At 45.5% G+C, this 27,437-nt stretch overlaps 1 protein-coding gene across 2 annotated transcripts; it reads right to left on the bottom strand.

Annotated features, from left to right (window-relative positions):
• Positions 1-1,795: 1,795 nt before the first annotated feature.
• On the bottom strand, positions 1,796-27,437 carry LOC106575555 (tubulin, gamma complex associated protein 3). Of its 2 annotated transcripts, none has more exons than XM_014152133.3 (21): positions 27,188-27,437; positions 25,876-25,983; positions 25,325-25,392; positions 25,149-25,223; positions 23,111-23,331; positions 22,312-22,466; positions 21,393-21,505; positions 19,235-19,429; positions 18,972-19,104; positions 18,715-18,881; positions 13,295-13,405; positions 13,078-13,186; positions 12,301-12,490; positions 12,018-12,153; positions 9,963-10,031; positions 9,317-9,452; positions 9,077-9,165; positions 8,760-8,891; positions 8,071-8,211; positions 4,132-4,248; positions 1,796-2,153 (listed from the first exon to the last, which is right to left on the bottom strand). In XM_014152133.3, exons 1-21 carry the CDS (start codon positions 27,261-27,263, stop codon positions 1,992-1,994), a joined length of 2,703 nt encoding a protein of 900 aa, XP_014007608.1. In that variant the 5' UTR covers positions 27,264-27,437; the 3' UTR covers positions 1,796-1,991. The 2 variants fall into 2 exon arrangements, with proteins under 2 accessions (XP_014007608.1, XP_014007609.1); XM_014152134.3 differs by having other exon boundaries at positions 18,972-19,098.

Genomic DNA, 27,437 nt, shown 5'->3' with positions numbered 1-27,437 from the left:
ATGTATTAAATTAAATTTATTAGAAAATACTTTGCTTTTTTAGACAAAGGCCCTGTTATAGTCTACTTAGAATGCACCCCTGATGCTGACAAAAAAAAAACGAAGTACAAACTGTTAAAAAACTTGACTTTATTATTAAAGAGATGACAGGATGTTTGTGTCCATGGCATGTCATTTCTATACATCTGTGCTATACAATGGACAGGATTTACAGACAGAGGTCTTCCGGTAGCATCTTCTCTTGGCACGCCCTGATGAGAACTTGTGATTGGAAAGAAAGACAGGGGAGCCTGCCTGGAGGGGTTAAAACACTAAAGGGTGCATCTCTAACTCTGCATCTCAAATGGCACCCTATTATGTAATGGTGCCATTTAGGACGCATGCAATAGCTTCATTTCCTCCTTTCCTTCATCTGCTCTGCTGACAGCTGAATGAAAGCAAGTCCTGGTAAGCATCTTCCATATCGCTTTCAGATCAGTGAGAAGGGAAGGAGGCGAGGAAGCCACCTCTGACTATTGAGATGCACCCGAATACTACAGTACACTCCATCATGGGAGGGTTTTGAAAGGCTAGTTATGTCACCATACAGTTACCATTCCACTTGTAGCTTCTTCAAGGTTTAATGTCGCAGTATGACAAAAGTATTTTCCCAGGTTTGTCTGAGCGGTCAGGAGAGAAAAGTGGCATAAGTTGGGTGCAACACGTTTGACAAATCTGTCTTGTACAATTAAGGAATTGAGCTGGTTCAACATGACAGTTTGACATGCAGAACAGAGGAGAATCAAGAGAAACCCAGTTAAATAATACAAAACACTAATAAAATCCTAACGTCTGTCCGTCTTTTAGCCTTAGGGGCTGTGGGCATTGTTTTTGAATCTCTTTAGAGGTGGGTGGGAGCCTGCTGTGTTGGTTCCATAATACAGTTGTTAAACAGCTATAACAGTGTTTATTAACAGTTATAAAACACACCGCAGACTTTTAAGACACTGGTATGAAAAATAAACAAACGTCAGTAAGAAAAACTAAACAAAATATTCACAGAACATGTAAACAAACCAATCAAATCAAGACATCCTGTTCATTATCAAATGTACAATATGAAATTCACACGGTGATGGTAGCCTATCAGACACCTCGAAGAGGTGAGGGTGAACACAGCTGGATGCTGGATGCTGGAGGCAGAGTACTAAAATGACAGGCTTCTAAAACCACATCTCCCAAGAGGGGACTGTGAAAGAGTGGGAAACATGGATGTGTGTGTGGTGAATTGAGTGTGTGTTTGTGTGAGTAATTTACCAATGACATTGGGGGAGGCGGCAGGGTTTCAAAATGTTCTGTTTGTTTATGTCATAGTGAAATGAATCCCAGTTAGCCCTATTTGTCTTGAGGTGTTAAAATGCAGGGCCAAATGGAATCTGTGAAGTCACCACTACATCATTCTCTTATGTCGCATTCAAGACAACTGGGAATTCTGAGAAAAAAAACTAGGTCAAATCATTACGTCAGTGATCTTCAGGTCGGAAAGTCGGAGCTCTGGAAAGAGTTCCCGACTTGGAATTCCGAGTTCGATGACAGTTCAAAACTATTTTTCCCAGTTGGAGCTTGTTTTTTACCGAGTTCCTAGTTGTTTTGAACGCACTGAAGTCAGAGATTTCAGAGTTCCTAGTTGTTTTGAATGCACTGAAGTCAGAGATTTCAGAGTTCCTAGTTGTTTTGAACGCACTGAAGTCAGAGATTTCAGAGTTCCTAGTTGTTTTGAACCCTGGCGGCAGGTTCCAGTGGGCGGCTCCCACCTGGCTCAATAATGATGTCATCACAACAGATTCTGTCTGGCTCTTTTGTGATGTCAATGTTCTGTCTGGTTCTATTGTGATGTCATCACAACATTCCATCTAGCCCTAATTTGATGTCATCTTCATGTCATATATAAATACTATCAAGGCAGATTCCGTGTGGCTCTCTGTCCCTATGTTGTGACATGGTGGTGTCCGTCAGATGTTGGAGGGCCGTCGGCCCCTGGTGGCCCCCAGCGAGGCCCTCAGACGGGGGTCTCTGGCCCGGTAGTGCTCGTTGAAGTCCAGTCTGAAGCTGAGGAAGCGCAGGCTCTCGTCTGGGCTAGTCATTATCAGCACCAGGAACTGCTGCACTATGCCCTGAGGAGCACAACCAACCACAGATATTATACACTGATATTATACCACAGACAACCAGACGGTCCTATTCACTGAACACCACCACAGACAACCAGACGGTCCTATCCACTGAACACCACCACAGACAACCAGACGGTCCTATCCACTGAACACCACCACAGACAACCAGACGGTCCTATCCACTGCCCCCCGCCCGCGGCCCCCGAACACCACCACAGACAACCAGACGGTCCTATCCACTGAACACCACCACAGACAACCAGACGGTCCTATCCACTGAACACCACCACAGACAACCAGACGGTCCTATCCACTGAACACTACCACAGACAACCAGACGGTCCTATCCACTGAACACTACCACAGACAACCAGACGGTCCTATCCACTGAACACCACCACAGACAACCAGACGGTCCTATTCACTGAACACCACCACAGACAACCAGACGGTCCTATTCACTGAACACCACCACAGACAACCAGACGGTCCTATTCACTGAACACCACCACAGACAACCAGACGGTCCTATCCACTGAACACCACCACAGACAACCAGACGGTCCTATCCACTGAACACCACCACAGACAACCAGACGGTCCTATCCACTGAACACCACCACAGACAACCAGACGGTCCTATCCACTGAACACCACCACAGACAACCAGACGGTCCTATCCACTGAACACCACCACAGACAACCAGACGGTCCTATCCACTGAACACCACCACAGACAACCAGACGGTCCTATCCACTGAACACCACCACAGACAACCAGACGGTCCTATCCACTGAACACCACCACAGACAACCAGACGGTCCTATCCACTGAACACCACCACAGACAACCAGACGGTCCTATCCACTGAACACCACCACAGACAACCAGACGGTCCTATCCACTGAACACTACCACAGACAACCAGACGGTCCTATCCACTGAACACTACCACAGACAACCAGACGGTCCTATTCACTGAACACCACCACAGACAACCAGACGGTCCTATCCACTGAACACCACCACAGACAACCAGACGGTCCTATCCACTGAACACCACCACAGACAACCAGACGGTCCTATCCACTGAACACCACCACAGACAACCAGACGGTCCTATCCACTGAACACCACCACAGACAACCAGACGGTCCTATCCACTGAACACCACCACAGACAACCAGACGGTCCTATCCACTGAACACCACCACAGACAACCAGACGGTCCTATCCACTGAACACCACCACAGACAACCAGACGGTCCTATCCACTGAACACCACCACAGACAACCAGACGGTCCTATCCACTGAACACCACCACAGACAACCAGACGGTCCTATCCACTGAACACCACCACAGACAACCAGACGGTCCTATCCACTGAACACTACCACAGACAACCAGACTGTCCTATCCACTGAACACTACCACAGACAACCAGACGGTCCTATCCACTGAACACTACCACAGACAACCAGACGGTCCTATCCACTGAACACTACCACAGACAACCAGACGGTCCTATCCACTGAACACCACCACAGACAACCAGACGGTCCTATCCACTGAACACCACCACAGACAACCAGACGGTCCTATCCACTGAACACTACCACAGACAACCAGACGGTCCTATCCACTGAACACTACCACAGACAACCAGACGGTCCTATCCACTGAACACCACCACAGACAACCAGACGGTCCTATCCACTGAACACTACCACAGACAACCAGACGGTCCTATCCACTGAACACCACCACAGACAACCAGACGGTCCTATCCACTGAACACTACCACAGACAACCAGACGGTCCTATCCACTGAACACCACCACAGACAACCAGACGGTCCTATCCACTGAACACTACCACAGACAACCAGACGGTCCTATCCACTGAACACTACCACAGACAACCAGACGGTCCTAGTGAAAGCCACTGTAGCAGTGAGAAGAGAGTAAGACCATACCTGGTAGAAGTGTGTTAGTATCCGTAGCTGAGAGCGCATTTTTGGTATGGTCTCCTGGAACTCTTGGATCCTCCTGTTCTCCTCTGCCTCCTGTTCAGCCGTCACGCCCCACTCACCCTGAAAACACACAGACAGGCAACATTAGAGGTGTCAAGTTTCAGACGAAACTTTGTTGCTGCAGCATCAGTGTGGTACAAGAAACCCTACACCCACTCCAATTTGCATACCGCCCCAACAGATCCACAGACGATGCAATCTCTATTGCACTCCACACTGCCCTTTCCCACCTGATCGCCGACAATGACGAGACCGCCTATAGAGAGGAGGTCAGAGACCTGGCCGTGTGGTGCCAGGACAACAACCTCTCCCTCAACGTGATCAAGACAAAGGAGATGATTGTGGACCACAGGAAAAGGAGGACCGAGCATGCCCCCATTCTCATCGACTGGACTGTAGTGAAACAAGTTGAGAGCTTCAAGTTCCTTGGTGTCCACATCACCAACAAACTAACATGGTCCAAGCACACCAAGACAGTCGTGAAGAGGGCACGACAAAACTTACTCCCCCTCAGGAGACTGAAAAGATTTGGCATGGGTCCTCAGATCCTCAAAAGGTTCTACAGCTGCACCGTCGAGAGCATCCTGACTGGTTGCATCACTGCCTGGTATGGCAACAGCTCGGCCTCCGACCGCAAGGCACTACAGAGGGTAGTGCGTACGGCCCAGTACATCACTGGGGCCAAGCTTCCTGCCATCCAGGACCTCTATACCAGGCGGTGTCAGAGGAAGGCCCTAAAAATTCTGCAGCCACCGTAGTCATAGACTGTTCTCTCTGCTACCAGACGGCAAGCGGTACCGGAGAGCAAAGTCTAGGTCCAAGAGGCTTCTAAACAGCTTCTACCCCCAAGCCATAAGACACCTGAACATCTAATCAAATGGCTACCCAGACTATTTGCATTGCCTGCCCCCCCCCCCCTTTAACACCACTGCTACTAACTGTTGCTATCATCTATGCATAGTCACTTTAATAACTCTACCTACATGTACATATTACCTCAACTAACCGGTGCCCCCACGCATTGACTCTGTACCGGTACCCCCTTGTATATAGTCTCGTTTATTGTTATTTTACTGCTGCTCTTTAATTACTTGTTACTTTTACTTCTTATCTGTATTTTTTTTAACTGCATTGTTGGTTAGGGGCTCGTAAGTAAGCATTTCACTGTAAGGTCTACACCTGTTCTTTTCGGCGCATGTGACGAATAACATTTAATTTGAAAGAGTAACCAGTGCCATCTCTTCACTTCAGTAAATGGGTAACTAACACCCATTCTAAACTGTTTCAGATTCCCGCTCTATGACCCCAGCATTCTCTCCATAGAGACATGACCTTCAATGTCTTCTCTACTCACATACTTCTCATTCATGTAACACACTCAATGCCCAATATTTAAAGTTAATATAAAATCCAATATCCCCCCCAATCACTGACCAACAGCTTCTGTCACCCCAAACCCTTTTACCTTGGACCTCAGTCTTATTTACAAGCTATTAAAAGAGAAACTTGGCAAACGCCGAGGCGGTGTTTGTTTTTCTAAACACTTAGAGTTTAATAGTCTGATGCTCAGGGCCTGTTTAATCAATAGAATGACAACAACACCAGCATGGCCAATGGCCATTAAGCAGGGAACTTGAGTTGTCCCCTGGCTGGGTTCCAGACGACTTAGAACAAACAGGACATGGGGCTCTCTGAAGACTACATGGCCCTCCAATTGCGCTCTATAACTAAAAGTTATCATTATAAGTAGTTGAATTGGGCTAGTACACACCGGTACTGAATACCAACACCTCAAATGTTCTACTGCTTGAGTACCGGCACCTCTTATAGAATATTGGCTTAAAAATATTGCAGAGTACCGGAACCTAAATATAAAGAGGTAGGGCTGTGGCGGTCACAAAACTTCATCAGCCGGTGATCGTCAAGCAAATAACTGCCAGTCTCACAGTAACTGACCGTTAATGAACATTAACACATTTAGCATCTCCTGGCTTCCACACTGATGCAGACCATTGGAACATCTACATTTCAGAAAGTCTAATAAATCCATGTACTATAGCCCACACTTTCACAATAAATCCATTATTTATTTTAGACAGGTCTAAAGAAACATGATATGAAGAAAATGTAGTCTATTTCAGAAGAACAGAATAGCATACTCTGAGTTGTCCTTATGATAGGTCCTGATCTGGCTTTGCCAAATGGCTGTGGGCTACACTCATTTAGCAGACAAGATTTGCTTAGAATTCCGTGGCATTATTTTATAGTATGAAGAATACAATTGAACAAAACAGAATAAAATATAAAGGACACTTTCTCCAAAATATTTGAGGGAGTGCCCACATGCAGCTATTCTGTGTTGTGCAGGTAACAAAGAAACAGGTACTCCTATATGCTTAATTTAGAGTTATTTATGTACCTTTAGTTGTGATACAAATGTTGGGCTGTATGTTTAGATTTTTTTATACATGATGCGACTAATTATGATTTGAAAAAAGTTGCTTGAAAGTCATGAGCTCTGCTTTGTTTTTTGTGCAGGCTGTACACACTTCATCAGTCTCTCATTCACAATTTGACAAGCACTTGATAATGACTCAAATTTCCCGGCGGCATCCCCTTTGTGTGGCCGTAATGCCCCTAAAAAAAAGCACCTCTCACTCACATGGCTCTCTGTCACGTGATCTAGTCTTTCTCATAGGCTACAAGTGAAGACAGACACATCGGGGACGCAACTGCGCCAGTCCTTATCCAATTCCGAGGTGCATATTGAAGATAGTGGAAGAACTGTCTACATTTACTTTTCGTCAGCCAACAAGATGAGTAGGCCTAACGAACAGCAAAAGCACTAGCCTATGTCAATCTACTATCCCCCATAGTACAAAAGTTCACCTATTCTATATTTTGTGTGAGAAATAAATATTCCAAATAGTCTGGGACAGTTGTGGGATGCGATAGATCCCAAATTAATACAACCACTAGTATTAAAAAAACGTTTTTAGGCAATGAGGCTGATGCAACAGATCAGAACGTTTAGCTTTAAAATGTTGCTAAACTATTAGGCTATTTCTTCACATTATATGCACAGCAATGCACACATGGCTATAAGCGCAAATGTTCCATTAACTGGAAAACACCATTATCAAAAGTTACAGATTATGCATGTAATGCTTTTACTATAAAAAGGTGCATTTTTATGGTGAAAATGATCTTCCCCAAACTTGAAACTCCCGCGCTGCATATTTATGCCAGTTAGGCTCTACACCCATTGTAAAGCGGATAAATGTGCTTTTTAGAAGTTATTTGGCCACTTTAGTTGTGAAACAAATCTGTTTTGATTTAGAATGGACCATTATCATGCACCTGTCTCGAAACTGGAGCAGAGGGATAAAAATACATCTAGGCAATTAAATAGCAAATGGAGGACGTGTTTATTTTCATGCCAGCCAGATAGGTTATAGTCCTGTTGTAAATTAGGAAAGTTTAAAATAAAATACAGTAGGCCTAGCCAATAGAAAGCTGATGGGATCCTCCTCTTTTTAATAGAAGCCATCACTCTGTTTTCTCACGCAATTGCATAGCCTATAGAAATGTTATGCAACATGAGCTCTCATGAAGTGTTTGATTAGATTTTCGAATACATTTGCATTGATTTCAGAGTGATTAGAGGGACAAGAGTGCTGAGTACCAGGCAGTTAGCAAGTTTGGTAGGCTACTAATGACCAGCAGCATCATCAGAGCTTGGAGAAGCCTAATTACCCTGACTAAACAGTCATGTGGAATTTGACTGCCTTCATGACTGCCGTTATGGCGGTAATACGGTCACCGTAACAGCCCTAAGTGCTGGCAGCCATTTCAGTCCACTTCAAGCCCTGATCCTTCTACCTCAGAATCCCTCTGCTTCTTCCGCTCCTCGTACTGCAGCCGCAGGGTGAGTTCCTCCAGGGCAGAGCGGTACAGAGAGTCCTGGGCACTCTGGAACTCTATGATCTGGTCAAAGATAGCCCTCAGCTGGTTCAACAAGGACTGGAGAGAGGATAGCGGGAGAGAAAAACATTTTAGATTAGAGTTTATTAGTCACATGTACAGGGTCGCAGATGTAATAGCTGGGTACAGGAAAATTCTTAAAGGGATACTTAGAGATTTTGACAATGAGGCCCTTTATCTACTTCCCCAGAGTCAGATGAACTCGCTGATACCATTTGTTAAGCCTCTGCATGCACTTTGAAAGAAGTTGCTAACTACCGCTAGCGCAATTGCTAACTAGCGTTAGCACAACGACTAAGTCTATGGGTATCTGCTAGCATGCTAGTAAATACCCATAGACTTCCAGTCATTGCGGTAACACTAGTTAGCATTGGGTAATGAAACTACCTCCAACTTCCTTCATACTGGACACAGAGACATGAAAGTTTATCCACAAGTTCATCTGACTCTGGGGAAAATAGATAAAGAACCTAATTGCCAACATCCCGAAGTATCCCCTTAAGCGCCAACAGTGCAGGTCAAAGAGAAGTGGATGTCAGTAAGTGTCTGTTAGAGTGTATGAGCATACGTGTGTGTGTGTGTCTCACCCTGCTGTTGGTGTCCAGTAGGCAGCGGGAGATGACAGAGTCTAAGAATTCTTCGTGGGCAGCGATGATGTGGTCTAGATCCTGGGCCTTCTCTACCTTGTTCCACAGCTCATCCCAACAACACTCTAGCACCTGTACACACACAGCCAGAGACCCAGACAGCCAGAGACCCAGACAGCCAGAGACCCAGACAGCCAGAGACCCAGACAGCCAAGGGAGGAGGGAGAGTGTGAGAGGAGTGATAGAGGACTAGAGAGGGAGAGGCTAGGTGAGCCCAGTGGTCTCTAGATAAATGAATGAAAAGTACGGCCCCTGACCTCGAAGGTGATGTAGTACTGCATCTGGTGGATGAAGTGGACCATCTCATTGGCCAGGATGTGGCACTGGTGCAGCACGCCAGACAGCTCTGTAACACAACATCTAACATGTTACCCTGGCTGCCTCATCTACAGCTCTTCGGTACATGACTCCCTCTGCTGGAGGTGAGAGGGAACTACATGGTTGTGTGTGTGTGTGTGTGTGTGTGTGTGTGTGTGTGTGTGTGTGTGTGTCCCCACCTGGCATGCTCTTAAGCAGCTTGGCGTTGCACATCTGTCCCTTCCAGATGTCGGTGAGGATGTACTCCATACGCTTGGCTCGCCACAGGAAGTTGAACACCCGCAGGTAGTGGCTCATGCACTCCCGCGTAAACACCTGCCACAGCCAGAACCAGGGAGAGAAACAGAAAGCAAGAGAGAGACAAAGGAGACAGAGAGAGATAAATGAGAGAGAGACACACAAATTAGACAGAGAAAGACAAAGGAGACAGAGTGAAGAGAGAGAGAGACACAAATTAGACAGAGAAAGGAGACAGAGTGAAGAGAGAGAGAGAGAGAGACTGAGTGAACACCTGTCACAGGGTAGCACATCATTTACACATGTTCTCTCACCAACTCACAGAACAACACAAAACCAGCCAGCACTTGACTTCATCTAACATGGTTGACTGGTGGCCTGTGAGTGAACATGTATAACAGAGCAGAAAGAAACAACGACCTGATGCTCCAGGTGGGCTTTTATGGATGAATGAAGAGGAGAAGCTTATTGGATTGTTTGTGAGGGTGCATGTGTGTGTGTGTGTGTGGGTGTGTGTGTGTGTGTCGAGAAAGACAAGGCAACACCAGATAGGATGGTATGTGTATGTACGTAAAGTGCTGTGGTTACCGTGGCGATAGGACCCTCTACGTGGTAGTCTAAACTGAAGACGTCCCAGCCCGTATCCCCGGGAGACACCTACAGAAGGAGCACAGATGGGTTGATGACCAGGCTTTAGTTCAGAGGGATAACATGGTGCCAAGTTGACAGTTTGAAATCCAATAGGTAACAGTGACACGTGTACATCAACCATCTAGGCTTCAGCTCAGAGGGCTAACAGTCTTGAGCCACGGGTTACCAGGTTGTGTTTCAAACCCCTGACTCAATACCGTGTTTGCCCACTGAGATAAAGCCCATGACAGCAGCAACGGTATGAGCCGTAGCCCGTGACAGTAGTAATGGTATGAGCCGTAGCCCGTGACAGTAGTAATGGTATGAGCCGTAGCCCGTGACAGTAGTAATGGTATGAGCCGTAGCCCGTGACAGTAGTAATGGTATGAGCCGTAGCCCGTGACAGTAGTAATGGTATGAGCTGTAGCCCGTGACAGTAGTAATGGTATGAGCCGTAGCCCGTGACAGTAGTAACGGTATGAGCCGTAGCCCGTGACAGTAGTAATGGTATGAGCTGTAGCCCGTGACAGTAGTAACGGTATGAGCCGTAGCCCGTGATAGTAGTAACGCTATGAGCTGTAGCCCGTGATAGTAGTAATGCTATGAGCTGTAGCCCGTGATAGTAGTAATGCTATGAGCTGTAGCCCGTGATAGTAGTAATGCTATGAGCTGTAGCCCGTGATAGTAGTAATGCTATGAGCTGTAGCCCGTGATAGTAGTAATGGTATGAGCTGTAGCCCGTGATAGTAGTAATGGTATGAGCTGTAGCCCGTGATAGTAGTAATGGTATGAGCTGTAGCCCGTGATAGTAGTAATGGTATGAGCTGTAGCCCGTGATAGTAGTAATGGTATGAGCTGTAGCCCGTGACAGTAGTAATGGTATGAGATGTAGCCCGTGACAGTAGTAATGGTATGAGCCGTAGCCCGTGACAGTAGTAATGGTATGAGCCGTAGCCCGTGACAGTAGTAATGGTATGAGCCGTAGCCCGTGACAGTAGTAATGGTATGAGCCGTAGCCCGTGATAGTAGTAATGGTATGAGCCGTAGCCCGTGACAGTAGTAATGGTATGAGCCGTAGCCCGTGACAGTAGTAATGGTATGAGCCGTAGCCCGTGACAGTAGTAATGGTATGAGCCGTAGCCCGTGACAGTAGTAATGGTATGAGCCGTAGCCCGTGACAGTAGTAATGGTATGAGCCGTAGCCCGTGACAGTAGTAATGGTATGAGCCGTAGCCCGTGACAGTAGTAATGGTATGAGCTGTAGCCCGTGACAGTAGTAATGGTATGAGCTGTAGCCCGTGATAGTAGTAATGGTATGAGCTGTAGCCCGTGATAGTAGTAATGGTATGAGCTGTAGCCCGTGATAGTAGTAATGGTATGAGCTGTAGCCCGTGATAGTAGTAATGGTATGAGCTGTAGCCCGTGATAGTAGTAATGGTATGAGCTGTAGCCCGTGATAGTAGTAATGGTATGAGCTGTAGCCTGTGATAGTAGTAATGGTATGAGCTGTAGCCTGTGATAGTAGTAATGGTATGAGCTGTAGCCTGTGATAGTAGTAATGGTATGAGCTGTAGCCTGTGATAGTAGTAATGGTATGAGCTGTAGCCTGTGATAGTAGTAATGGTATGAGCTGTAGCCTGTGATAGTAGTAATGGTATGAGCTGTAGCCTGTGATAGTAGTAATGGTATGAGCTGTAGCCTGTGATAGTAGTAATGGTATGAGCTGTAGCCTGTGATAGTAGTAATGGTATGAGCTGTAGCCTGTGATAGTAGTAATGGTATGAGCTGTAGCCTGTGATAGTAGTAATGGTATGAGCTGTAGCCTATGATAGTAGTAATGGTATGAGCTGTAGCCTGTGATAGTAGTAATGGTATGAGCTGTAGCCTATGATAGTAATAATGGTATGAGCTGTAGCCTATGATAGTAATAATGGTATGAGCTGTAGCCTATGATAGTAATAATGGTATGAGCTGTAGTCTATGACAGTAGTAATGGTATGAGCTGTAGCCTACCTCCAGCAGGCGTACGTCCAGTCTCTTGAGGATCTCAGCGTTGTCATACTGGGCGTTGGTGGCCCTCACGGCTGTCTCCAGGATGCCTGTCAGGTTGTGTTGGTACAGAGTGGTGGCTGGGCGGGCCAGCTCTGGTCTGAAGGGACAAACACTAAGGTCAATATAAATGACATATAGGATGGGGTGGGTGGGGGTGTATTTGTGCGTACCCATCTGTCTGTATACCTGTGTGTGTGTGTGTGTGTGTGTGTGTGTGTGTGTGTGTGTGTGTGTGTGTACTAACTTGAGCAGGTCCATGAGGTGGCGTATGAAGTCTCCCTGGCCCAGCAGCAGGTATCGTCTCATGGCCTGCAGGTGCTCCAGCAGCAGATAGTTCTGGTTGAGGACATTCAGCAGGTACTTGCTGGTTTCAAAGTAGGCTGCATCTATCTTCCCCTGGAACGCCCCCTCCAGGTCTGATAACAGCTCTGCAGCTACAGAGAGAGAGCGGGGGAGAGAGAGAGTTATTATTTGTGGTCATTATGTGGGTACTGGAGTTGGCACTACATGATGCATATTAAACTCATCTCTCAGACAGTTTGCTGAACTCTGTATTTATAACTCAAGATGGAGACTGCATCCCAAATAGCACCCTATTCGCTTCATAATGCACTACCTTGGACCGGGGGCTTCATAATGCACTACCTTTGACCCATAAGGTTCTGGTCAAAAGTAGTGCACTATAAAGGGAATAGGGTGGCATTGGGACAGACAAGGTAAAAATACAACCCCTCCCCTTCCAAAGCCAGTCAGTGCGCAGTCATTCCCCTCAAGGACGAGGCTAAGGAAGGAACTGGAAAACCATTGATCAGCGACGGAGAGAGGAGTGAGACTAAATCCAGTCGATACGACAGTAAGTACCATAACAGTACAACCAGTTCTGATGCCAAACAGATCAATGCAGCTCTGCTCTCACTAGCTACAAACACTACTACGGCAAGGCCAAGGCTTCTCTACTCTGTTAAAAGACACTGCCTGCTCAATACACACTCTCTGAAGGTATATTATGTAGAGAGCGTACCATCTTTGGGGGAGTCTGTAGACTTGGAGGCCGGAGTGATCTTCCCTGGTGAGGTTCTGTCATGGCACACCTGATGCAGGAAGTTAATGGACTTTCCAATGAGCAGAACCTACAGAGACAGAAGAGAAAGAGAGAGCGAGCAAAAGTGACATGTGAATGCAAAGCTTGTATTTTTTATGTTAAGGATGAGATAATTGGTGTTAGTGTGTGTGTCTACCTTGCGGGCCTGGTCCATGGTGATGAAGGTGGGTATCATGGACTTCCTCAGTGAGTACTTGTCGTGCCACAGTCTGTCTGTCTTCACCGTGGGGTCAGACGCCACAAAGAACTGCAGGGAGAGGAATCCCCATCACAATCACACCTTAAAAGACCGGACTCAACTATAGCCAAACAACACAGGAAATTACTACAACAATGGATACTTATTACAGTAATGGAAAGAAAGTGAATGGTGGTTCCATCTCTCAATCATGATCGTCACTGAGCCAGTGGTTCAACTTGAAAACCAAAATGGATGCCGATAAATAGACATCAGTGTTACAAGGTGAAGACTTCTCTCCTAGGGGGTACAACAAGGGGGATTGAAAAGCCTTTTAGTAAACAAAAAGTATATATCAAGTTTGATTTTAATTTCCGCTCTTCTTGTCATAATAAGGGTTTACAGTCTAACAACACCTCCCAGCAGCCCCCTGGGCTGACTGAGGTGCCTGTAAGCTTCAGAGCCATCCTCTCATTCCCCTCTGCTGGGAAGGAACAGCTCCATAACTATCACTTAGCCCTGCTACGGGGAGGGTCAATACAGGGGGCGTAAATACATTGTGCCCTTTGAAGCGTTCCCTTCTGAGAATAGCTCGGTAGTTGGTCTTGAAAGCCGCTACAACTCTCCTGTGCTCTGTGCTCGCCCAATCAGCACTTAGTCACAGGTAGACGGAGTCTGATAGGGCGATTCAGCAGCAGGTGCATTAGGACTAGATTCACGGTCTCCCCTGTTCTGTAGTTGTGGAGATGGATGGAGAGCAAGGACAGAGACGGGAGGAGAGAGAGAAGAGAGGGCGATCACTCAGTTCCCCATTACCGTCCTCTCATCCATCCTCATTTGGAAGGCCGCCGTACCCCTCCCCCCCACTCCCGTCCCCCTTTCCCTCCATCTCAGCTCAGAGATGAACCTGTCTGACGTCTGTCTGAGTCCACTTCAGCCTGAGCTCAGCTACTACCATCCGGACTCTGACCTTGACAAACTAATGGAAGTGTGTGTGTGTATTATATTTAAGCAATAAGGCAAAATGGGGTGTGGTATATGACCAATATACCATGGCTACGGGCTGTTCTTACGCACAACGCATCGCGGCGTGCCTGGACACAGCCCCTTAACTGTGCCTTATTGCTATTTTAAACTGGTTACCAACGTAATTAGAGCAGTAAAAATAAATGTAAAAGCTGTCATCAAGGCCACCCTAGTTTCAGAAACAGACACCTTACAAGTCCTCAACTGGCAGCTTCATTAAACAGTACCCGCAAAACACCAGTCTCAACGTCAACAGTGAAGAGGCGACTCCGGGATGCTGGCCTTCTAGGCAGAGTTCCTCTGTCCTGTGTCTGTTCTTTTGCCAATCTTAATATTTATTTTTATTGGACAGTCTGAGATATGGCTTTTTCTTTGCAACTCTGCCTAGAAGGCCAGGATCCCGGAGTCGCCTCTTCACTGTTGACATTGAGACTGGTGTTTTGCGGGTACTGTTTAATGAAGCTGCCAGTTGAGGACTTGTAAGGTGTCTGTTTCTGAAACTAGGGTGGCCTTGATGACAGCTTTTACATTTATTTTTACTGCTCTAATTACGTTGGTAACCAGTTTAAAATAGCAATAAGGCACAGTTAAGGGGCTGTGTCCAGGCACGCCGCGATGCGTTGTGCGTAAGAACAGCCCGTAGCCATGGTATATTGGTTTTGTGGCCTATAATCGAACCTGCTGATGCTCCAGATACTCAACTAGTCTAAAGAAGGCCAGTTTTATTGCTTCTTTAAATCAGAACAACAGTTCCAGCTGTGCTAACATAATTGCAAAAGGGTTTTCTAAAGATCAATTAGCGTTTTAAAATGATAAACTTGGATTAGCTAACACAACGTGCCATTGGAACACAGGAGTGATGGTTGCTGATAATGGGCCTCTGTACGCCTATGTAGATATTCCATTAAAAATCAGCCGTTTCCATCTACAATAGTCATTTACAATATTAACAATGTTTACAGTGTATTTCTGATCAATTTGATGTTATTGTCATGGACAAAAATTGTGCGTATATATATATATATATATACATACACACACACACACACACACACACACACACACACACACACACACACACACACACACCTTAGCGAAATACATTTAAACTCAGTTTTTCACAATTCCTGACATTTAATCCTAGTAAAAATTCCCTGTCTTAGGTCAGTTAGGATCACTACTTTATTTTAAGAATGTGAAATGTCAGAATAATAGTAGAGAGAATGATTTATTTCAGCTTTTATTTCTTTCATCACATTCCCAGTGGGTCAGAAGTTTACATACACTCAATTAGTACTTGGTAGCATCGCTTTTAAATTGTGTCAAACGTTTTGGGTAGCCTTCCACAAGCTTCCCACAATAAGTTGGGTGAATTTTGGCCCATTCCTCCTGACAGAGCTGGTGTAACTGAGTCAGGTTTGTAGACCTCCTTGCTCGCACACGCTTTTTCAGTTCTGCCCACACATTTTCTATATGATTGAGGTCAGGGCTGTGTGATGGCCACTCCAATAGCTTGACTTCCTTAAGCCATTTTGCCACAACTTTGGAAGTATGCTTGGGGTCATTGTACATTTGGAAGACCCATTTGCGACCAAGCTTTGACTTCCTGACTGATGTCTTGAGATGTTGCTTCAATATATCCACATCATTTTCCTCCCTCATGATGCCATTCATTTTGTGAAGTGCACCAGTCCCTCCTGCAGCAAAGCAGCCCCACAACATGATGCTGCCACCCCAGTGCTTCACAGTTGGGATGGTGTTCTTCGGCTTGCAAGCGTCCCCCTTTTTCCTCCAAACATAATGATGGTCATTATGGCCAAACGGTTCCATTTTTGTTTCATCAAACCAGAGGACATTTCTCCAAAAGTACGATCTTTGTCCCCATGTGCAGTTGCAAACCGTAGTCTGGCTTTCTTATGGCGGTTTTGGAGCCGTGGCTTCTTCCTTGCTGAGCGGCCTTTCAGGTTATATCGACACAGGACTCGTTTTACTGTGGATATAGATACTTTTGTACCCGTTTCCTCCAGCTGCTTCACAACGTCCTTTGCTGTTGTTCTGGGATTGATTTGCACTTTTCGCACCAAAGTACGTTCATCTCTAGGAGACAGAACGCGTCTCCTTCCTGAGCGGTATGACGGCTGTGTGGTCCCATGGTGTTTATACTTGCGTACTATTGTTTGTACAGATGAACCTTGGTACCATCAGGCGTTTGGAAATTGCTCCCAAGAATGAACCAGACTTGTGGAGGTCTACAGTTTTTTCCCCCCCGAGGTCATTTCTTTTGATTTTCCCATGATGTCAAGCAAAGAGGCACTGAGTTTGAAGCTAGGCCTTGAAATACATCCACACCTCCAATTGACTCAAATGATGTCAATTACCCCATCAGAAGCATCTAAAGCCATGACATCATTTTCTGGAATTTTCCAAGCTGTTTAAAGGCACAGTCAACTTAGTGTATGTAAACTTCTGACCCACTGGAATTGTGATGCAGTGAATTATAAGTGAGTAATCTGTCTGTAAACAATTGTTGGAAAAATTACTTGTGTCATGCACAAAGTAGATGTCCTAACAGACGTGCCAAAACTATAGTTTGTTAACAAGAAATTTGTGGAGTGGTTGAAAAACGAGTTTTAATGACTCCAACCTAAGTGTATGTAAACTTCCGACTTCATATATATATATATATATATATATATATATATATATATATATATATATACTGCTCAAAAAAATAAAGGGAACACTAAAATAACACATCCTAGATCTGAATGAATGAAATAATGTTATTAAATACTTTTTTCTTTACATAGTTGAATGCGCTGACAACAAAATCACACAAAAATAATCAATGGAAATCCAATTTATCAACCCATGGAGGTCTGGATTTGGAGTCACACTCAAAATTAAAGTGGAAAACCACACTACAGGCTGATCCAACTTTGATGTAAGGTCCTTAAAACAAGTCAAAATGAGGCTCAGTAGTGTGTGTGGCCTCCACGTGCCTGTATGACCTCCCTACAACGCCTGGGCATGCTCCTGATGAGGTGGCGGATGGTCTCCTGAGGGATCTCCTCCCAGACCTGGACTAAAGCATCCGCCAACTCCTGGACAGTCTGTGGTGCAACGTGGCGTTGGTGGATGGAGCGAGACATGATGTCCCAGATGTGCTCAATTTGATTCAGGTCTGGGGAACGGGCGGGCCAGTCCATAGCATCAATGCCTTACCCTTGCAGGAACTGCTGACACACTCCAGCCACATGAGGTCTAGCATTGTCTTGTATTAAGAGGAACCCAGGGCCAACCGCACCAGCATATGGTCTCACAAGGGGTCTGAGGATCTCATCTCGGTACCTAATGGCAGTCAGGCTACCTCTGGCGAGCACATGGAGGGCTGTGCGGCCCCCCAAAGAAATGCCACCCCACACCATGACTGACCCACCACCAAACCGGTCATGCTGGAGGATGTTGCAGGCAGCAGAACGTTCTCCACGGCGTCTCCAGACTCTGTCACATGTGCTCAGTGTGAACCTGCTTTCATCTGTGAAGAGCACAGGGCGCCAGTGGCGAATTTGCCAATCTTGGTGTTCTCTGGAAAATGCCAAACGTCCTGCACGGTGTTGGGCTGTAAGCACAACCCCCACCTGTGGACGTCGGGCCCTCATACCACCCTCATGGAGTCTGTTTCTGACCGTTTGAGCAGCCACATGCACATTTGTGGCCTGCTGGAGGTCATTTTGCAGGGCTCTGGCAGTGCTCCTCCTGCTCCTCCTTGCACAAAGGCGGAGGTAGCGGTCCTGCTGCTGGGTTGTTGCCCTCCTACGGCCTCCTCCACGTCTCCTGATGTACTGGCCTGTCTCCTGGTAGCGCCTCCATGCTCTAGACACTACGCTGACAGACACAGCAAACCTTCTTGCCACAGCGCGCATTGATGTGCCATCCTGGATGAGCTGCACTACCTGAGCCACTTGTGTGGGTTGTAGACTCTGTCTCATGCTACCACTAGAGTGAAAGCACCGCCAGCATTCAAAAGTGACCAAAACATCAGCCAGGAAGCATAGGAACTGAGAAGTGGTCTGTGGTCACCACCTGCAGAACCACTCCTTTATTGGGGGTGTCTTGCTAATTGCCTATAATTTCCACCTGTTGTCTATTCCATTTGCACAACAGCATGTGAAATTTATTGTCAATCAGTGTTGCTTCCTAAGTGGACAGTTTGATTTCACAGAAGTGTGATTGACTTGGAGTTACATTGTGTTGTTTAAGTGTTCCCTTTATTTTTTTGAGCAGTGTATATATGGTGTGTATATTAAATATATGGTGTGTATATTAAATATATGGTGTGTATGCGTCACCTCATGGTAAGTGTCCTCCAGCTCTCCGTCATAGATCCAGCGGTAGAGGAAGTTGAGGATGGGATGTGACACCAGGCTGAGGATGTGCTGCACCAGAGCTCTCATCTGAGGGTCCCCCGTCTTCCCATAGGCATGGACCGCTGACGCCAGTTCACCTCCCTTCCTCCCTACACCACACACAACATTTGAACCACACACACTATTTAAATGGATACTTTGATGGTACCAATCAGCAGGCGCCACAGACACAACTCTACCTTGGCAGAAGTCAACGAGGGCAGCCAGGGTTTTGAGGCGGACTTTAGGGTCGTAGGTCCAGACTAGGAGACGTCTGAGGGTCAGACTGCTCTCCACTCCCAGGTTCACTCCCTGGTCGTCCTCCACCTGCAACTGTCAAACACACCTTTACATGTCCTGTAGCCTACATGGGTTTTTCCTCTTGAAGGGCTAAGAACAAAGTTCATTCACTTGAATAAGGCGGTACAGTGTTTTGAGAGGTAGAGAAAGGTGTGTGTCTTACCTGTGAGTGCAGCACTGCCAGAAGTCTGTAGTATTCCTTCAGTTCCTGATGCAGGGAGGCACAGAAGCTCTGTCCCACCAGGCCGAAGGCTCGGTCCAGACTGCGCGAGTCAGTGTACTTCCTGATCTTGTTGTGGAGCCAGCCCAGCTCAGCCAATCGGCTACTGGTGTCCCTCAGAGACTTACAGAGCACCACCTAGGGACACACTTGAGAAGTTACAACAGGAGAATGCACACGCAGGCACACACAGGCACAAAATACAGGGAATACTGTGAATATCTGTCAAAGTAACCCATTTAATCTGTGAAGGGGTTGCCAGGTTGGTAGTTAATTATCCCCGGGTGTACCATCTGTCCTGTATGGCTCCCCACAGACACGAGACACTCACAATCGGAAAACGGGCCTCTACTGCTGCCAGGTTACCATTCAGTCACTCACACACATGTAGGCCACAACCTCCCATGACTACAGCAACACCAAAGGAACAGCAGCTCCACTCTTCAGCCCAGAAACATGAATAGGTACACATCAGCCGTATTATTACAGAGCCATTTGGAGGACCATTCCAATTCAAGGTTCATCCCTTTCACACCAGTTTGTTCAGAATTAATTTCACTTAAAAAAAAAAAATGGTAGTCAGCGTGGCCCTTGTTTCACAGATTGAAGACATTCGCCAAGAAGCCTGGAGCCAAAACTGTCTGCAGTCTCTCTCTGCTGACGGAGTCGTCTTGAGGATGAGGTGTTGATACTCACCTTCTCTACTTTAGACAGAATAATAAAACATGATTGTCTCTAATAATGTTCCATTTCTGTATTCTGTTCTAATTATTCCGGAAACCGTGTTAGATTGAATAGTCTCTTACGCGTATAGCGTAAATGATAACTTCAAAAAGACCTCAGGAAACACCCTTGACGGCTAGATTTGGCTCCAGTGTTCTCGTCCGATACAGTGGTCCTAGGCCAGCGCATTGACAGCAGGCTATATAGAACGCTGAGAAGACGTATAGCTGAAACAGGCCGACTGTAATTTGTAGGAATATTAGAAGGGAGGAAAGTTGTAATGAATCCTTGATGGATGATAGAGGGACGCCATCGACGTGGCTCCTAACCAAAGAGCCAACTATTGATCTGTCGAGCTTTTTACCCCTTTTAGAAACAGATCATCAGCCTTGATGTCAGCAGCACTACAGCTGAATCTGAAAAACGCTGTCGGTCAGCCGGTTCTAGAACAGCCATGATGTCAGGGAGTCAGCTAGCGATAAAACAGGGTAATCTGTCAATAACTGGTCTAGCTAGTATGGATGGAAGTACGGCGCTGTCTACATTAAACATTTGAGTCATTTAGCAAGACGTTCTTATCCAGAGAGACTTACAGCAGCAGTTAGGGTTAAGTGCCTTGCTCAAGGGCAAAGACAGATTTTTCCCCTAGTCAGCTTGGGGATTCAAACCAGAGACTTTCGGTTTCTGGCCCACCGCTCTTAACCGCTAACCTACCTGCCATGGTGCGTCTAAACACAACATTTTGACTAACTAACATATACGCAGTGTACAAAACATTAGGAATCCCTGCTCTTTCCATCACTTGTTAAATCCACTTCAATCAGTGTAGATGAAGGGGAAGGACAGGTTAAAGAAGGATTTTTAAGCCTTAAGACATGGATTGTGTATGTGTGCCATTCAGAGGGTGAATGCACCAGACAAAAGACTTAAGTGCCTTTGAACGGGGGGGGTATGGCAGTAGATGCCAGGAACACCGGTTTGAGTGTGTCAAGAAGTGCAACGCTGCTGGGTTTTTCACACTCAACAGTTTCCCCTGTGTATCAAGAAGGGTCCACCAACCAAAGGACATCCAGCCAACTTGACAACTATGGGAAGTATTGGAGTCAACATGGGTCAGCATCCATGTGGAACGCTTTTGACACTTTGTAGTCCATCCCCTGACAAATTGAGGCTGTTATGAGGGCAAAAGGGGTGCAACTCAATATTAGGAAGGTGTTCCTAATGTTTTGTACACTCGGTGAAAGGTCAAATAGCTTATGAAGTTGGTCATCCGTTTTTGCATTCGTCAGGGAAATATTTCAGGAACAAAGGGCACGAACTGAAATACCAAACACCTTGGCATAGACATTGTTCACGTATGAACGAATGTTCAAGTCACCTTGGAGTCGATCTTGTAGCAGTTGTCGGTGTTGCTCATCTTAATGAACTTGCCATCGATCCCCTGGAAGACATACAGGATGTCTCGGACCAGCGCAGCCTCACCAACCTCCGCTGGAGAGGAGAAGAAGAACGAGGGATTCAGAAAAACAACAAAAACTAGGACAACATTAACGAAAGCCATAAAAGTTACAGTACCAGTCAAAAGTTTGGACACTTACTCATTCAATTGTTTTTCTTTATTTTGACTATTTTCTACATTGTAGAATAACAGTGAAGATGTCAAAACTGTGAATTAACACATATGGAATCATGTAGTAAGCAAAAAAGTGTTAAACAAATATAAAATATATATTGATTTGTTTAACACTTTTTTGCTTACTACATGATTCCATATGTGTTATTCATATACATTTACGTCATTTAGCAGACGCTCTTATCCAGAGCGACTTATATCTTTGATATCTTCACTATTATTCTACAATGTAGAAAATAGCACAAATAAAGAAAACCCCTGGAATGAGTAGGTGTTGTATCTCTCTATATATCTATTTAAGTCAGCCCCCAACCCTGTCAGTGGAGCACCAAGACAAATTAAATACCGGGAGAGCAACTAAACCTTTATGAAATGAGGTGATTATGTGAGGTGGTGCTTACTGCAGAACGGGAACATTTCATTGCAGACCTGGTCAATTTCCCTCCGAACTAATCTCTTTCTGTTAAATATTGAGTATTCAGTTTGCAGAGCCACTGTGCAGAGAGCATTGTGTCTTTCACCATTACAGGCCCCCTGCCCACCTTCTGCCTACGTTACAAAATGTCCTCCAACCGTGAAGCATGTCCCAACAACGCCATGTAGTTTCATACACAAAAAGTAGGCCTATACATCCCAACAATGTCAGTCCCCACCCACAACTCACCAGTGAGGTCCCCGTCATGGCGTGGCCTGGGGGCCCGGGTGGACAGGGGTGGGGGGCCGAGCGGGGCCCGTGAGGTAGGTGCCAGGGCGGAGGTGTTGGGGAGGGCCCACGCCAGCCGAGAGCCCAGCTGCTGCCCTGCTGTCTGGGGTGGGTGTCTGGAGAGAGCACACACAGAAATGTTTAATAGGCCATTTTGTATGTTTACATCCGTGCAACTATAGACATTTTTCCTCCCCCTCGACATGCATCACTCTTCCCCTATACATGTTGGTTCTCCTAATGCAAACTGTCTTGTAGGACCATTACCATTAATAGCCTGTTAATGAGGGACTCTTGCCTTTCAACAGCAGAGAATGGCTTTAGAGTCACGCCACTGTAGCGATGCCTCAGCTCCAAATGACTTTTATAGTGTTGATGATGATCCACTCAACCACCCACTAATCAGATACTTACCCTGGCACTAGACGAGTATACCCAGAGTAATTATACACAAGTGCTGGTGGGGTTGTGGAGAAGGACATGCATAATTGATGCTCACAACGGAATGGAAATACCCTGCTACAACAAATGGCTACAAAGAAAAATGTTTTTTTTTTTTTAAACATGTCCTACTAATTTAAGACCCCTTCATATTCTGAAGGTTCATTGGTTATGCAGGTGCGGTGCTGAGCTACAACAAACGCATGCACTCCCTGCGAGTCCACAGGAACAAGACTGAAGAAAGTCTAGAGTCATGTACGACTGACTATGGAGTCCTGGGTGCTGACCAGAAAAACAGGGTTCCATCAATTGGTCTTACCCGGCCAGCAGGGGCTGAGGGGTGGGTGTGGGCCCGTTGAGGGAGTACACCCCCAGGCTGCTGATGCCACTGGTGCCCATGCTGGTGGAGATCTGGGCACCCCCGGGCCCCGAGCGCTCGGTGTAGCTGAGGGGCAGGCTCCCGGGCCGAGTGCAGTAGAACGGGGTGGAGTGGGCGTCCCGGGGGAGGGCCTGGGCAAACAGCGCCCCATAGCTGCCAACCTGGGAATGACACATGCTATCAATAACTCAATGATGTATCAATTAAATAAATCAAATGTGGAACAATATGGAACATTTAATAGAATAGCTATTTCTGCTATTAATGTAGTTCTATAGAGCTAACATGGCAGCGATGGAATTACTGTTTTTGATGATGCAGTCTGGAGGATAATAAATGCTTTCATTTTCTGTATCTACAGTACCAGTCAAAAGTTTGGACACACAAAGGTTTATCTTTATTTCTACTATTTCCAACATTGTAGAAAAATAGTGAAGACATCGAAACTATGAAAAAACACATATGGAATCATGTAGTAACCAAAAAAGTGTTAAATAAATCAAAATATATTTTATATTTGAGATTCTTCAAAGTAGCCACCCTTGGCTTTGATGAAAACTTTGCACACTCTACGCATCTCTCAACCAGCTTCATGAGGTAGTCACCTGGAATGTATTTCAATCAACAGCTGTGCCTTGTTAAATGTTCATTTGTGGAATTTCTTTCCTTCTTAATGCATTTGAGCCAATCAGTTGTGTTGTGACAAGGTAGGGGAAGTATATAGAAAATAGCCCTGTTTGGTAAAAGACCAAGTCCATATTATAGCAAGAACAGCTCAAGTGAGCAAAGAGAAACAGTCCATCATTACTTGAAGACATGAAGGTCAGTCAATACGGAACATTTCAAGAACTTTGAAAGTTTCTTCAAGTGCAGTCGCAAAAACCATCAAGCGCTATGATGAAAATGGCTCTCATGAGGACCGCCACAGGAAAGGAAGACCGACCCAGAGTTACCTCTGCTGCAGAGGATAAGCTCATTAGAGTTACCAGCCTCAGAAATTGCAGCCCAAATAAATGCTTCACAGAGTTCAAGTAACAGACACATCTCAACATCAACTGTTCAGAGGAAACTGCGTGAATCAGGCCTTCATGGTCGAATTGCTGCAAAGAAACCACTACTAAAGGACACCAATAAGAAGAAGAGACTTGCTTGGGCCAAGAAACACGAGCAATGGACATTAGACCGGTGGAAATCTGTCCTTTGGTCTGATGAGTCCAAATTTGAGATTTTGGGTTACAACCGCCGTTTCTATGTGAGAGTAGGTGACCGGATTATCTCTGAATGTGTGGTTCCCACAGTGAAGCATGAAGGAGGTGGTGTGATGGTGCTGTACTGGTGACACTGTCAGTGATTTAGAATTCAAGGCACACTTAACCAGCATGGCTACCACAGCATTCTGCAGTGATACGCCATCGTATCTGGTTTGCATTTAGTGGGACTATCATTTGTTTTTCAACAGGACAATGACCCAACACCTCCACGCTGTGTAAAGGCTATTTGAACAAGAAGGAGAGAGATGTAGTGCTCCATCAGATGACCTGGCCTCCACAATCACTCAATCTCTACCCAATTGAGATGGTTTTGGATGAGTTGGACCGCAGAGTGAAGGAAAAGCAGCCAACAAGTGCTCAGCATATATGGGAACTCCTTCAAGACTGTTGGAAATGCATTCCAGGTGAAACTGGTTGAGAGAATGCCAAGAGTACAAAGCGGTCATCAAAGAAAATGGTGGCTACTTTGCAGAATCTAAAATATATTTTGATTTGTTTAACACTTTTTTGGATACTACATGATTCGATGTGTGTTATTTCATAGTTCTGATGTCTTCAATGTTATTCTACAATGTAGAAAATAGTAAAATCAAACAAAACCCTGAAATAAGTAGGTGTGTCCAAACTGTTGACTGTACTGTATATATAGCTATGGTTAGTGTGTGTGTGTGTTGAGAGCACTGTGATATAATGACAAGTATACCCACCCTGGACGGTTTCCTGGGGTCCTCACAGAGACTGAGCAGCAGGTATAAGACGGACCACCTGTGTTTCAGCACCCCCTGATAATGGAAAGCAAAACACAAAGATTCTCAATTTGTTCTCCTTTCAAAGCTAATACAAGTATGCATATGCACCAGGGTATTTGGAACAGAAGACTGACCTGAGTCTGCAGCTTTCTGTGGAGCTCAGAGAACAGGGCAGCGTCGCCCTCTCTCCTCTGCTTCAGCACTGGAGAACCAAAGGACAAGACAAAAACAATCAGACCACTAAATAAACAGACATAGACCAATTCCAAAAACACAAGTTGATTAAAGGGGGCTCAACTCCACACCGCACATGGGTAAGTGCTGTTTTCTTTTACTTTACTATGCTTAGCGATCGATAAGATGGTCATTAGTGGCATTACTCCGACTACAAACAAAATGTATTGAGATTTACTATTATGGAGACTCTTAACAACCGTATTTCTTTATTGTCAAATGTACAATGCAGTCACCTTTAACACAAAAAGCTCTACTGGGAAAACAACAACAAGACCACATTAACAAAGGATGCATGTCTGCAAAGGTAACAGAGAAAGCGCAAACCAGTGATGTGCAGATGCTACTTTCGACTGTCGAGATGGACCCTCAAAGAGGAGTCACTCAGCAAACCTGTCCAGTTTAGGTCACTCACATGAATGTCTCTAATCATAGGTCATAGGTCACTCACGCTCTTTTTTGATCTTCTCTGACACTAGGAACTCATCCCTCTCAATGGTGGGAGCATAGTTACTCCCGACAACTCTCACAGCATACTGGAACTGGTGGGCTACTTCAGCTGAAACGTGAAATAGGGTTGAGTTGAAGTATTGAGCACGGAATATCGGCTTTTCCTAAACCATATGTCACTGCTATTGAATGAATCTTTCAGACTGGTTCAAATCTTACAGATGCAGAACGTTTCCCCTCAATCAGTAGCTAGCTCCCAATCTTACACTTTCTGGTAGTCACGAAACGTGGCGAAACATGCCTTCAATTGTGCAGGCAATACCGCGTACATTTACATAGAAAAAAAAACGAAATGTCCCTTGTCTGTCACCAATGTTTCAAATATATATATATATATATACATACTTACTCTGCCGATTGTCTATGGTGTTGGTACTTGAGACAAAATATCCACAGGAAAGTATTATTAAATGACTTCAAAACGCGGGTCTGTGTGTGTGGCAATCAATATGTGTTTGCTCATGATCAAAGGCACGTGCACAAGACGGTAAGTACCTGCATACTAACAGGTGTTTACATGGTTTTGAGCATGTGCCAGGTGATAGAAAATTAAACTTCAGTACCTACGCTCTAAAAAGTCGGCTAAACAATACTTTCCGGTGAATATTTTGTCTCATATTTCGAGCAGCTGAAAGACTAACTGCACAGACAACCGGTATAGTAAGTTCAAACGTAATTGTATTCAACATTCTGGCTTGTAAGGAAAATGTCCACGGTTGTGCAGTGTTTTGTTTCAGACTGTATACCAAGAATTGGTATCAAAGTCAAATTTATTAGGCACACTTTCTGGCAGCCTGGCAAGCCAAGCTAGCTATCCCTAACTAGCTAACTTAATTGAACAAGGCGTGGTTGGACTGTTGTCAACCGTATCTGCAGCTACCTATATCTAGTTATGACACACTTTTGGTAGTTAGCTAGCTAGCTAACTACCTTGGATGTAGCCATCACCTAAATACAAATATGGGTCGAGCTAACGTTAGCTAGATGGCTAGCTAGCTGGGGTCCATACATAGCCTACCATCTGACTTGGCTAGCTAGATGTACAGTTACTAGCTATCATAAGCTAACTAGCATTGGCTGTCACACAAACTTGACTTAGCTACAAACTTAGTTAGCTACTGTAGCTAGATGGCGAGCTGAACGCTGGCATACAACTGTTATATCAGCATCACTGTTAATGCTAGCTAGCAACAGACCAGGCTAGCTGCACATAACCGCGCCTGGGCAATCTAACTAGCTAGCATCATAGCTACCTTCGCTCTTCCCAGTGATCCTGCAGCAGAGACTTTGAAGGAGGACGTTGGGGGACTTTTGATCTAGGGCAGCCATTGCGTTGCAGTCTTTTATTTTCCTTATCAGACACCAGCGATACTACTGGATGCAGGTGTACCCACTACGATTGTTCTTGCTTTGGGTTTCCACTCTCAGTAACAGCCATTTTAACGGAACCCGCCGAAAGCGTCCTGACTGGAGGCGTTACTAGCAAGAAGAGATGGGAAAAAT

The sequence above is a fragment of the Salmo salar genome, chromosome 16 (genome assembly GCF_965601325.2).
Source record: "Salmo salar chromosome 16, fSalSal1, whole genome shotgun sequence".
Taxonomy (NCBI): Eukaryota; Metazoa; Chordata; class Actinopteri; order Salmoniformes; family Salmonidae; genus Salmo; species Salmo salar.
Note: the sequence above shows the minus strand (reverse complement) of the source record. Positions and strands in the feature narration are given on the sequence as shown.

Bases quoted from the DNA above. Each gene is read 5' to 3' on its own strand.
- LOC106575555 (XM_014152133.3), bottom strand. From the start codon at position 27,263: ATGGCTGCCCTAGATCAAAAGTCCCCCAACGTCCTCCTTCAAAGTCTC. The intron at 18,882-18,971 runs GTAGAGTTGTGT...TGTGTGGTGTAG, and splicing joins CCTCGTTGACTTCTGCCAAG to GGAGGAAGGGAGGTGAACTG. The intron at 12,491-13,077 runs GTACGCTCTCTA...CTCTCTCTGTAG, and splicing joins TACAGACTCCCCCAAAGATG to CTGCAGAGCTGTTATCAGAC.